At 34.2% G+C, this 14,412-nt stretch overlaps 1 protein-coding gene across 1 annotated transcript in view; it reads left to right on the plus strand.

Moving 5' to 3' along the window:
- Positions 1-701: 701 nt before the first annotated feature.
- Positions 702-14,412, plus strand: part of LOC129257965 (kinesin-like protein klp-3) — a 29,004-nt gene continuing 15,293 nt past the window's right edge. The window contains exons 1-4 of the mRNA XM_054896414.2: positions 702-844; positions 2,514-3,153; positions 11,325-11,432; positions 13,217-13,447. Coding sequence (XP_054752389.2) covers positions 2,680-3,153; positions 11,325-11,432; positions 13,217-13,447 — 813 coding nt within the window. The 5' untranslated portion in view covers positions 702-844; positions 2,514-2,679. The remainder of the gene's footprint in view (positions 845-2,513; positions 3,154-11,324; positions 11,433-13,216; positions 13,448-14,412) is intronic.

Consider the following 14,412-nt stretch of genomic DNA (forward strand, 5'->3'; position numbering starts at 1 on the left):
TTAAGCACGTTTAATAATAAAGAATAAAGTATATGAGCGCGAAGCGCGAGCTGAATTTTCTTTGGTGAAAGGCTATGATGCAAATGTTATAAAATCTGGTAATCAGGAAAAAGGATTTTATGGCATCCAATATACCTACGAAAATTAATTTTAGTTTCATCTGTATAGCAAGATTTTTTAATGGCAAATCATAGAATTGTAAAGCAGTTCTATCCTATATGGCATGATATAAACTGAGTCAGCTTTATTATAAGTCAAGCTAAGTTTGACTATATCCTGTATGTTGGCAAACAACAACTGCATGTGACCGGATGAGAATTTAATGAGTGAAACATGCTGTTTTGGTGCTCTTTACAGCTTGAGTAGGATGCTCATGACAATTTTACTTGGTACTTTTTTTTTTTCAGTTTTCAAAATGTCGGGGAGGGGGGGGGGCAAGCTAGTGTCGATCTATCGATCCCCCGCCCCCCCCCCCATTCCCTCAGGCTCCCCCTACCTGTTCCCCTGGTGACACTGGACGCCCGGGAAATTATACATTCTGCCGCGCCGGTCAAGTGACCACCACCACTGCGGAAATATAACAGATTAATTTGATAATGCGCTATATATAATATATATATATATAAAGTATGGATGGTGATGATGATGAACCATGACGCGTAAGAAGTAAAACGGCGCCCCCGCGCGTGCTTGGTCGCGGCGCTGGTATCTGGTATACGGTTAGGTAAAGCCCCTCTTTCGTTGCTAGAGACGCCCCATAGACATACTAGTAGTACTATTTATTAGGCATAGACCCGGCGCTGGATCTTGGCCGTCGAACATTGCGAATCTCGACAAAAGGATGGTTGGTTTGTTATATTTTGTTTTATATTAATCATGCATTTCGGCTATTTCATGGGGTGGGGTTCACTCTGACTTCTGAGTGCCGATGTGCTAGTATATAAAGTAGAATCATGACCGTAGTTGAGTTCAAAACGCAACGAGTTCTGCATTGTGATAACAATGATGTAGTTTCATAATCATCATATATTTGATTTTTTTTTCATTTATCTGACTCCATCATTTGTATGTTTGAAATTAATTGATTGGTAAATAAATGGTATTATTTTACCTAGCCTAGAGGACTCCATGATCATATGATTTTGATATTGTCATATCAAAATCATAAAAAATATGATCACAGAGTCCTCTAGGCTATTCTATATTTTACCAGAGTTAAAGATATGATTCTAATTCCTGTATGCAAAATGTATCTAGGTCTAGATCTACATGTAGACTCTAGGCGGATATGGGCTAAGCAATAAGTAAATTAATTTCCAGTGATAGGACTTACCAGCAGCAGTGTATTTACTTCAGATTTATTCTTTTATCTTTATGCATGTGATTTTTGACATTTAGATTGTTTCAAAACACAATACACAAACTCGAAGGTTGATCATGAAAACAATTTTTGTTGCCAAATCTGCCAGAAATTTTTATTTGTGTACATCGCCGCCAGTGCTGAAGCATAACCATATATATACATTCATGTCGCTATGACGTTAATACCGTTTACGTTTTGGTTCTTAGTTAGGCATAAGCCTACTACTATTTAAGATAAATTCCAGCTATGGTTCCGATTTCAAAATAAGTTTGAACGGAATTCAATTGCGTCTCCCGGGGGGGGGGGGGGGCCACTTACATTGACGAGTGGATACCATGCGTGACCCAAAAAACACATAAAAAGGATGTCTTTTTCAAGATAGGGCACGTTATGTACGTAACGTAATAAGGGTGTCAAAAACACTAAAATAATGAAAAAAGGGTATCTATTTTGCTAGGAAAGCTACGTGTTTAGGGTCATATTTGCGAGGGTAAAGACTAAAATATAAAAGATGTACTTTTTGCCGCAACACTACGTGTTTAGAGTCCTGATTTGCATGAGGGGTGGGAGATGGGGCCGTACAAAGCCCAATGATGTAGGTAAAGGTAAAACCAACGTCCGTGACATATATCGCTGTACTTGTTTAGGGGTTCAATTCAGGGAATACTTACCAAGGGTATCGGTTTGTTTCCAATACTTGTAAAGGGTAGGGTTTCACACGCCAATACTTGTTAAGGGGTGCATTTTCAGAATTTGGAAAATACGTGTTTAGGGTGCTTTTCGAGACCCCATGGTCGCGCATGGTATCCACTCGTCAATGGGAGTGCCCCCCCCCCCCCCCCGGGTTGTGTCTGTGCCAAAGGATTCTGGAAGAAATTGTGTAATTGCAGAGAAATAAGCAAAATAAGCATGAAATTCTAGTAAATTTCTTCTTTTTCTAAGCTATGATAATAGGCCTACACCATCCCACATGTGCTGTTTTGATGATGTTCAATTTGTTTTTCAGCTTAGAATCATGATTTCACAGTTTAGTCGAGGCCTTGGTATTGCACACTATCTCATGAAATCAGTGTTTACTCAACTACCTTCTTTAAAGAGTGATTTTAATGAGGTCTAGGTAACCATTATTTCTTTCCATTTTCTTTTCCAGGCTTATTTCCACAAGTGAATCTGAAGCATCTGGTGCAGAATGTAGATCTCTTGAGTATAGAAGGGTCTCTTTGATACTTTTTGTTCATGGTCAGTCAAGGCTGACTGACCAGCGATTTTAGCAGCTGGTGTAAGAACCAGTTGCCCGCTTGACCACCGTCAGCCTAATGGGAAGTGGGTCCAGCAGTTCTCCAAATACTTCACAGAGGATGCCGGAACCCACCCCTCAACCCAAGCGCCAGAAGCGCGCTCGGGGGCGGGGGGAATTCGAAGAGGTGCAGCTGACGGATCCAAACGCCCCTTCAGTGTCCCAATCAGCTGAACCAAGACAGGACGATGCTGCTTCAAGGAACAAACAGAAACAAGATAGAAAACCAAAGGATGTGCCAAATAGTCAAGGGAGTAATGTGCAATATGGCGGGAGTGGTGATCCTGGCTACGCCACAGGGCTGGGGGCAGGTTACGACGGGTACCAGCAACATGAAAATAGTGGACCTCAGGATATGTGGCAGTATGGTGGCCAGTCAGTACAACAGCAACAGAGAGTTATTGATACGTTTCAGCAACAGTCACAGCTGGTACCACAGCCTAACCAAAACCCTGATGAATTCCTTTCAATGGCTCTGCAGTTGCAAGAAATGGTAAGTTTAAACCGTCATTATAATATAGAATCACAATTTATGTTAATGTCTGCAATTAAGCCTATATAGGTGCAAGATTTTTAAGAGGAGAGAGGGTGAAGCTGGCTTGAAGAACATTCCACAAAATTTAATAAGCAAGAAGAAAAAAAAAGTATTCAAGGATACCACCCCTTAAAGTGTTATATTTGATGAAATTATTCAGTAATAAGGTATTTTGGGGACAGGTCCACCCCAACAAAAAGTTGATTTGAATAAAAGGAGAAAAATCCAACAAGCATAACACTGAAAATTTCATCAAAATCGGATGTAAAATAAGAAAGTTATGATTAATTTTCACAAAACAGTTATGCACATCCTGTTCGGTATATATGCAAATCTGCAGACTGATGACATCACCCACTCACTATTTCCTTTGTATTTTATGAAATATGAAAAATTCAAATTTTCTCCTCATTGTCATGTGAAACAAAATTTCATTCCTCTCTGGAATAACCATTATTTTAACAGATTTGTTAAGTCAAGTTGGTCTTATTGTCAAATCTGTAAAAATTGAAATATTGTATATTTCAAACAAAAACAAAAGAAACAGTGAGTGAGGGACATCATCGACTCTCATAATATCTCTGAGTTGTGCATATATTGTTTTGTGAAAAATAAGCGAAACTAATAAATGCCATAGCTTTCATATTTTACATCCGATTTTGATAAATTTTCAGCGTTATGCTTGTTTGATTTTTCTCTATCGATTCAAGTCAACCATTTTCTAGGATGGACTTGATCTTTTATAGTCAGTATTATTTGCACGCTCTAAGCAATCTTTTATTGGACATTGTACGTTTGCACTTGCACACTGCACTTTAATAGTATGACATTGCACCAGATGGAGGCCTGCACTGTTATCTGAAGAAGAAGAAGCATAATTCAGACAAACCACTAGTCCAACAAATATAGCCTTAAAACATTGTTATGATGCTTTAATAGTGTTTTTTTTTTTTGCATTTTGATGAAATAGAATAGAGAGTGTAATGTGATGCCCTTTGATAATTTCATGTTTCTCTTCAGAAAGAGAGACTTCCTCTATAGAATTTAATGAGCTTGAATTATTAAAAGTAGTGGTCTTTATTTATAGTCAGAATATTCAGAAAATGTTTGAACAAAGAAAGAGAAAAAAATAGAAAAAGGTCAATAACAATTCTTAAAAAAATGAAATAATGAAAGAAAGAAAAGAATAAAAGAATGAAACTAAAAGAAAGAAACAAAGAGTAAGAATGTGAAAACAAACTTAAAGGACAAGTCCACCCCAACAAAAAGTTGATTTGAATAAAAGGAGAAAAATCCATCAAGCATAACACTGAAAATTTCATCAAAATCGGATGTAAAATAAGAAAGTTATGATTAATTTTCACAAAACAGTTATGCACATCCTGTTCGGTATATATGCAAATCTGCAGACTGATGACATCACCCACTCACTATTTCCTTTGTATTTTATGAAATATGAAAAACAAATTTTCTCCTCATTGTCATGTGAAACAAAATTTCATTCCTCTCTGGAATAACCATTATTTTAACAGATTTGTTAAGTCAAGTTGGTCTTATTGTCAAATCTGTAAAAATTGAAATATTGTATATTTCAAACAAAAACAAAAGAAACAGTGGGTGAGGGACATCATCGACTCTCTCATAATATCTCTGAGTTGTGCATATATTGTTTTGTGAAAAATAAGCGAAACTAATAAATGCCATAACTTTCATATTTTACATCTGATTTTGATAACATTTTCAGCGTTATGCTTGTTTGATTTTTCTCTATCGATTCAAGTCAACCATTTTCTAGGATGGACTTGATCTTTTATAGTCAGTATTATTTGCACGCTCTAAGCAATCTTTTATTGGACATTGTACGTTTGCACTTGCACACTGCACTTTAATAGTATGACATTGCACCAGATGGAGGCCTGCACTGTTATCTGAAGAAGAAGAAGCATAATTCAGACAAACCACTAGTCCAACAAATATAGCCTTAAAACATTGTTGTGATGCTTTAAAAGTGTTTTTTTTTGCATTTTGATGAAATAGAATAGAGAGTGTAATGTGATGCCCTTTGATAATTTCATGTTTCTCTTCAGAAAGAGAGACTTCCTCTGTAGAATTTAATGAGCTTGAATTATTAAAAGTAGTGGTCTTTCTGAAAGAGAAAAAAATAGAAAGAGGTCGATAACAATTCTTTAAAAAATGAAATAATGAAAGAAAGAAAAGAATAAAAGAATAAAACTAAAAGAAAGAAACAAAGAGTAAGAATGTGAAAACAAACTTAAAGGACAAGTCCACCCCAACAAAAAGTTGATTTGAATAAAAGGAGAAAAATCCATCAAGCATAACACTGAAAATTTCATCTAAATCAGATGTAACATAAGAAAGTTATGACATTTTAAAGTTTTGCTTTACAAAACAGTTATATTAACATCCTGGTTGATATGCAAATGAGGTGACTCACTATTTATTTTGTATTTTATTATATGAAATAGGGAATATTATATTTTTCTCCTCATTGTCAAGTGAAACAACAATTAATTCCTCCCTGAACATGTGGAATGAGCATTGTTTAATACTATATGATTCAGTCAAGTTGGTCCTTATTGTCAAATCTATGAAAAAATGAAATATTGTGAATTCAAACAATAATAAACAAAAGAAATAGTGAGTGAGGGACATCATCAACTTTCTTATTTGAGTTTTGCATATAACTGTTTAGTTAAAAATAAGCAAAACTTAAAAGTGTCATAACTTTCTTATTTTACATCCGATTTTGATGAAATTTTCAGCGTTTTGCTAGTTTGATTTTTCTCTATTTATTCAAATCCACATTTCTCTGGGGTGGACGTGACCTTTAACAAAGTGTTTATAAGGAGAATTGGAAAAAAAACAACCAAGAAGGAATGAAGGAGAAAAATAAGCCGCTTACAATTTTCCCCAATTATTCATTTAAATTTAATGTCATTGTCAATTAAGTTTTTTTTTAACCAACAATATACAAAAAGTTGCTTGGCAGGAAGCAGCCAGAAAGGAAAGGACCCATATTTAACAGCTGACCTTATATCATAAAATATAAGTACCTTTACAATACAGCAATACAAAAATAATAACAAGATTTTTATCTGACAATGACATGCACCTTATTATAGGAAAAGTGCTCCTTTGCCAATCAAAATCAAAGATAGATGTACGATCTGACACCTTGTCAGACAAAACATGTTGATGAAATGCTCCTCAATACAGGGCACATTTGTTATGTGGACCTTAAAGGAGAATGAAACCTTCAGAATAAAATAGCTTACAGTGTAAAAACAGAAAAATCAAAGAAACAGATCAACGAAAGTTTGAGAAAAATCGGATAAATAATGAGAAGGTTATGAGCATTTGAATATTGCGATCTCCAATGCTATGGAGATCCTCACATTGGCAATGCGACAAAGATGTGTGATGTCACTTGTGAACAACTCTCCCCATTACTTAAGTATATATTTCACTTATAATTGCCTCTTTTATCACATCTATCAGTAGATCATTTGTTCTTTCTATAGGAGGGCTTGTAATACAGATTGTTAAAGAATACATCATGGATAAAGAGTTTGTATCACCATAAGAAAAAGCACAAAGAGACATTTTGGGGGTATTTTATAGTCCATCAAAGGGAAAGTTGTTCACATGTGACATCACACATCCTTGTCGCATTGCCAATGGGAGGATCTCCATAGCATTAGCGATTGCAATATTTAAATGCTCATAACTTTCTCATTGTTTGTCCTATTTTTCTCAAACTTTTGTTGATCTGTTTCTTTGATTTTTCTGTTTCGACACAAGCCTACTTATTCCAAAGATTTCATTCCCCTTTAACAACCATATTTCGTTGTTTTTACATCTTTATTTTTATATTATAATGTCTTTTGATCTATTATTTTTTTTAATGATTATTGCACAGCACAGGTATGTACATAGCCTGTAGACATATAAGATTGTTTTCACCAACATATCATATTCCTCGAAAATTAGACCATGATCAAAGAAAATTACTTTAACCCTTATTGTGTGCATGGCAGAAGTGCTAAACTATTTGATTTGTTGGATGAATTTTTCTTCTTGGTCTTCTACATACGAGTACATTTGTGTGTGTTTTTTTTTTAAACCAGAAAATGATCTCATTTTTTTAAATGGTCCAATATTTACAAACATTAGCAATTAACTACAAACTCAAAGTAAGGGGGTCTTAAATGTACGTGAATATAAGGAAATAGACTGTGGGGTTTCTAAAAAAAAATTATGTTTGAAACCCCATTGTTTTCATTTAGTATCACATTTTAATGAGATTATCCATCTACCTACATGAAAATTGATTGAACATTATATGGAGGAACTATTTTTAGCTCTTTTTTTCTTCAGGCAAATTAAGTCCAGATTACATAGACAATAGTTCAAAACTATTCTGTAATTTTTTAATCATTTTTTAAAAAGAATCTTTGAAAAATATTAGTTGGTAAGCATGCAGAATTCAGTGGTATTTTGAAGATGTAAGCCTACATATGTTCTATTGCAGCTGTGCATTGGCCAAAGTGCTGGAGTGCATCTCATTGTTTCGTTGTATTCTCGTCCTAGGTTTAGCAGTGTATTATTGAGTCATTGATTTATTGATCTGTTCCGTTCTGTAGCCACAATACTCCCAGTATCTCCAAGGCGCTCCCATCCAAGAATGAATGAAAATGAAAAACAGGCCCATGGGGTATATGGCAAATGTTTCTGTTCCTCTTGAAGGATTCGACTTATTGCATTTTTAAAATCATCACAATTTAAGTAATCTATACCCTCAGAGATATTATGCACATACATGTAAATTTGCAGATCTATCTCTTATACATTTTCCATGTAATAATCACTTGTGATTAATTATGAATTGAATTTGATTTATTCATCTGCAATATAGAAATTTATCTTTCATTGAATAAAGTATTTACAAATGGAAAATAAATTGAATGGAATTTGAGTACATACATAAAAAAACAGAGCTATCGGTCCTACTATTAGCAAAAACATAGAAGAGCAGAAACATGTTGTGAGTGCTGATAATGTGGCTTGTGTTTGTAAACTTCCATTACAATTTCAACATATGGGATAGAATTTATTTTAAAAGAATTGCAAAAGCTTGAAATGAAGTAATCACAGATGTCTCCAAATGAAAGAGAAAATATCTGTTATTATGTAGTAGATCAAGAAATATATAATGAGTAAGTCTTTAAAGAAATTTACGAGTATGTATGATAAATGTATTTCAAAACCGTTACAAATATAATGATTATTGGATTCTTGTATAAATGCTAGATATTGTGCATTATGAAAGGCAGTTTGAAACTGCAAATGAAATGTCATCGCAGTTGTCTGGGAAACTGAGGCATAAATATCTTGCAAGGGCAAAGCAGTTTGTGCAATCTTTCGGTTGATTACATCGTTTCTATGGCAACATTGACTATGATTCCATGGATTTTATCCTCAGCAGTAGTGATCATACAGAATAGAATCCAATGCATGTGTTTCTGAATGCTTTGTTTGTCTTTTTACTAGAATTATAAGTTATAAAATATTGTAGAATAGATTTAAATGCCCAATGGAGATTTAGTCAATGCTTACATACATGTAGCATCAATTACATGACGATGATGACATAAAATAGCATGTACTATCATAATATACATAATTTCTTCTGATTGGATACATTCAATTACACTCAGATATGAAAGTGAAATGATAGGAGAATCAGAATATAAAGCAAAAAAGAAAGTGGATTTATAAATAGCCCTCTTCATGTCAAAGGTCCATGCAAATGAGTATCAAATACTGAAATGAAAGAGATGTTCTGAACTTACATCAGTCAACAAAATCATAAAATATTCCCCATTTCAGCCATTGTGGTATTTTTAGGTTAAAAAAAAAATTTACTTTAAATTGTTTATTTATCATTTTCATTTATTCATTCCTTTAGGGGAGACCGGGGTTAGTTGGAACATTTTTGACAAAAATAGCGGTAAAATCCAAATAGACTTTACTCGAGAAACAATCAGTATATCAGCTTGAAGCATATATCGCAGGGCTTCAAATGTACCCCATAAAATTTTTAACTCTATTATGGTTACTGAAAAAATCCACCTTTAACAAGACCATCGCAAACGTTCCAACTTACCCCCATATCGGGGTAAGTTGGAACATGGTATGGGGTAAGTTGGAACACTGGATGGTCAATTAAGAATTATACTAAAACTACTTAAAACTGTAATATTACATGGTTTTAGCCTATTTGCTTTATCTTATTCAAGTTCAAAATATTAAAGTGTGGGTTCGTTGAACTTTATGTTTTCTTTTATACAGCCACTCACACAAACAGACTGTGTAGTAGAATTCCGAATATTTGGGTGCATCTGAGTTTACATACAATTAAGTGTGCTATCAGCAATTTTATGTACTTCTGCATCAAATTTATAAGACAAAAATTAATTGTTTATTGTTTTCATAATTAATTATGCAAATAAGCATATAAAATTTTTTTTTTTAGTTTTTACCTTTAACTCTATATATTAAGCTAGTAGAATGCTAATTTTTGGTGAGAGTATCAATTTTAACAAAACAAATATCCACCAAAAAATGCAAAAAATACAATTTCTTATGTATTTTTTGTCTTTTATTTGTATTTTTGTTTTTTCAAACCTTTGTTTTTTCCGATGGACTTTGTCAGGAGTCTTTTGCGATCATAAATAGCATAAAATTAAACTATTTGTACCAGCAAAAGTAAAAAAATTAATCATACATTTATGACTTTTGGTTGAAAAACACAATTTGCATTGACCTTGTACATGGAATCACGTTTTTGAACAATTTTGGGCCCGAACATGCACGTACAATTTGTTGGGTAATTTTGAAATCGCGCACACAGACATCGCAAATTTGGTCTCAAATGATGCGCAAGACTTGAAAGTAAAAAGTCAGCGAGCAGTGTAGTAAAAAATTTTGTGCGACAGCGTAATGACGAAATTTCTCGAGGGGGGGGGGCTCAAATTGACACCCCCCCCCATTTTGATAAGGGTTAATATTGCATTAGGTGCCTACAATAGGCCTTAAATGCACACTCAGACCTAACTGATAAACAAAACAAGCATGGTATACAATACATGTTCAAAAGAGTGTGAAATACTTTATATATTTTTTTTTCATCAAATCCAATATTTTTATTCATAAATATGTTTGGGGTAAGTTGGAACATGTTCCAACTAGCCCCTTCAACTTTGTTTCAACTAACCCCGGAGGCCCATTTGACGTTTATAAGCTTACAGCACAAAAAAGGGACTTCACCATGGCATATCAATAACCTCATTTTGTAGCTCAGTATAAGTGTCTATTATACCCCCAAACTGGCCAACTTGATCTATAAACTTCTCAGAGATAATCAAATATTTCTGAACAAGAAAAAAATTACTCAGAAGGTCAAAAAACAAAAATTTCTTTCTAACTTCACCAGGCTTTTTGCATATATGTTGTCTGTAATATGGTGGATGGCTGTTGATAATGACAATAAATTGAGGGCAGTATTGCAGAAATTTATTTAAAGACATTAGAGAAAATTACAATGTTTCAACTTACCCCATGTTCCAACTAACCCCGGTCTCCCCTACTTCTTAGTTTTTAATTTGCTTATTTAATTTGTTTTTGTTTGTTATTTTATTTTGTTTTATTTCATTTCATTTATGATTAATTCATTTTTTATCTATTTAATTTGTCTTTTTCTGAGGGGGGGGGGGGTCCAGAAATTTAAAGCTCTGCAAAATACAGTTGTACTTGTTAACTTACAAGGCAATCCAAGTACAGTATGCATAAAGTGATTTTGTATTTCAATATCATACAATAGTTTGTCTGTCAAATCAAGGGGTTTTCTACCACTTTCACCTATTATTTTGTTGTAACTTAATTGGTTTTCATTAAATGATAATATTTCTGTAACATTTAACTTCTAAGTTTAACTGTGGAATTATTTTTTAATAATGTTTGATATAATCTGTGTATGCTATTTTTGTTAAACCAATAATCTGTGTATGTTTGATATTTTTTCCACCAATAATCTGTGTATCTTTTAGGGTGATGAGGATATCGTCTTTGAAACGTTTCATCATAACAACGGCAAGAAATACACCTGTATCAAGCAAGGCGGAAAGAGACACTACCTTGATAGCTGGGACACTCAGGTATGTACATAAGCACTTTTATCACTCTTAAATCACACAACACTGGTTGATTTAAAGTTTGGTGTTGGTGTTAGGCCATTTGTTTATATCAGCACAGCAAAGAATGCTGGTGTAGGGACTATAGTCTCACTTGGTGTTGAGCTAGTATCAATGATATGATTTTGGTCCATTCTTGTAATTTTAAATTAGATGTTTGAGCTATGCATGTAGAAGGCAATCTGTACGGTACTGGCAACATAAACAAAAATACTTTTATGTGATTTTGTTAGGGAATATATATATATATATATAAAATAAACAGATACAGTATAACTCAGATTAACACATCTGCAAATCTTTAATTGATTCATACGTGTACCTGGCTTTACCAAACTTCTTCATTAAACACAACACAGTAGTTAGTAATTAATTACTGCCTAGGTGCTGAGGCTGAGTGGTTCAAGATGCCAGACGACACCATGAAAGTCATAGGTTTGATTCCCAGCACTACCCTTGACCAAGGCAATTTATTTAGATTGCACTTTTATGAAAATGCTTTATGCATTATTGATACCAATGTGTGCATATGTTTTTTTTTTCTTCTTGATTAACTAATTTAACTTTAATAATCATTAATATCCTTAACCAACATCCATTTCAATTTAAGTAACCCCCATTCCATATTCACCTTCAGAAAATGATTTAATTTTCAAATGTACATCCACCACCCCTTCAATTTCATTTAACCCTCCCTTTAAAACCAGCCGCAAATTCAATTTGAAGCTGACAATTCAATTAGAAATCTTTTAACACAGCACTTGAAGCTAGCTTATACACCCAACATGCCTGCATCATTTATTTGCCTAATAATATTAATTCTACTGCTGATACCTCCTAAATGAATGCAAGTCAAGGGGAGGTGATCATTCACAAATGCGGCCTGTCAACCATTAGTGTCTCTGACATGCATGTATATGGCAATGTGTACAACTATATTCCGGGATAATGACTGATGGGGGCAGGGGCACCATGCACTGCCCGCCCTATGATTTTTCCAGTCGTAAACAAAAAAATTAAAAGGGAGAGGAAAAGTAGGGAAAAAGAAGAAGAAGGGAGAAGGAGGAATTTATTTAAACAAGAGCATTAAAATGGTCTAGGTCATGTTACTCTTCAATGCTCATAATGTTCAATTTAGGGAGAAATTATGTCATCTTTGGGGCATTATGGGCATATCAAAATATCCAGGCACCATGTAGTAATTACTAAGATAGATTTTTATGTTCATCGAGAGATCAAACTAAAACTGCTATGAATTTCTAAGTGCTTTGAAAATTGAGATTTTACCTGTAAGATGTATAATTGAGCATGCAGGAAACTTATCTTGTATGATTGGTGTCTTTAAAGTTCAAATACATTTTCATTCCACAATAATGATCTCTAATTTGTAATGATTCATTATTATGGAATATGCAGTGGAGTGATTAATTAGTGAAATGTTGCATGAGCCATTTTTTACAGTATCTTCAGCGCTCAAGGAAATTTTCAGTGGTTTTGCAAAATTAATGTATAATGTACTATTGTACACAATTGTGTTTTTCAGAGATACAAAAACTATTAAAACATTAATAAAGGCTGTTGTATCTCATTTTGTCCTTATGATCCTGTCATGATATTCATGTCTCCATGTGCTGCACCCCCCCCCCCTATGTGTCCAACCCTTGGTCTACACTATGCTCGAGGCTTTTCGTAGGTTGACATACAATAATGCTTATAATGAATAATTCCTATTTATTTCTCAACAATAGAACTGGCAGCCATTTCCTAATAAGTGGATGAGCCAGGGTGTGTTCATACGGGATGGTGATCAAGGTTACTCTGAGTCGTCTGAACAGACCACCAATGAGAGCGGAGGAAACAGCCATCGAGATGAGAGCAGTGGGGCAGAGGTTTCAGGGGGTCTGGGTGGAACCAATGACGATAGAGCAGGGTCACTCATGCACCCCACCAGAGGAACCCTTCTCACCTATATATTTGAGGTATGATTTATTTATCTATTTTTATAATGGAAAAGATTGTTCTTTTGCAGCATGCATACCGTATATAAGGGTGGCCAAGTGCCAAGTGTGCATCATCCAGGATATAAAGAGTTTTCAATTCACAGTGCTAGTGCACTATTTGTTTTATGAAATAGCGACACAGAAAACTCAAGTCGTTAAAAATATTAGTACATTTTGGTGCTTTCTTACTATGTCACGATATTGATAGTGTTTTGAAGCATGCCGTGCCATTTTCAGTGCACACCTATTTTTCTCAATAGTGCGATTCTAAAAAAATTGAAATATTATGTGATACGTTTTGACCAATCACAATGCTTGAAATAATACACCTACATGTACTCTACCTGATATCACTATTGAGTTTTGACCAATCGGAATGCTTGAAATAATACACCTATTCTACCTGATATCACTATTGAGTCAATACATGCCTTTCCCCCTCTCTTTCTTTCTCCTTTTGCTACCCCTCCCCTTTATCTCTCTCTATTTCTCTCCTGTATCCATTATCTCTCTTATAATATCTCCATTACTTTCATCACTCTCTTCCTCTCTATTTTTTTCTCTCCTACATGTATCTCTCTCTCTCTCTCTCTCTCTCTCTTCATTATCACCCTTAATCTTACCAATTCTGGATACAATTCCAGAGCAGGTCATTAGCATTGCCTACCTCTTCGCAACTCCTTAGCTAAAATTAGTTAGTGGCAGGTGTTAGTTTCTAAGAGCTATTTACTTAATCTTTGACCAGTGTTATAAATATTATAACCTCTGCAGTGCATTTCAAATGAAATACAGTTGCAAGGCTGAGGACAAATATATGGCTTGAGGTTTTTATTATTTCCATTATTTTCAAAAGATTACTTTGTAATATATTACAAATTTGCAAGACAGTTTTGTATTTGAATTATATGCTTCATATTTCAGGGACTTTTTAAAGAGACTTTAAA

Source organism: Lytechinus pictus, chromosome 3, assembly GCF_037042905.1.
Source record: "Lytechinus pictus isolate F3 Inbred chromosome 3, Lp3.0, whole genome shotgun sequence".
Taxonomy (NCBI): Eukaryota; Metazoa; Echinodermata; class Echinoidea; order Temnopleuroida; family Toxopneustidae; genus Lytechinus; species Lytechinus pictus.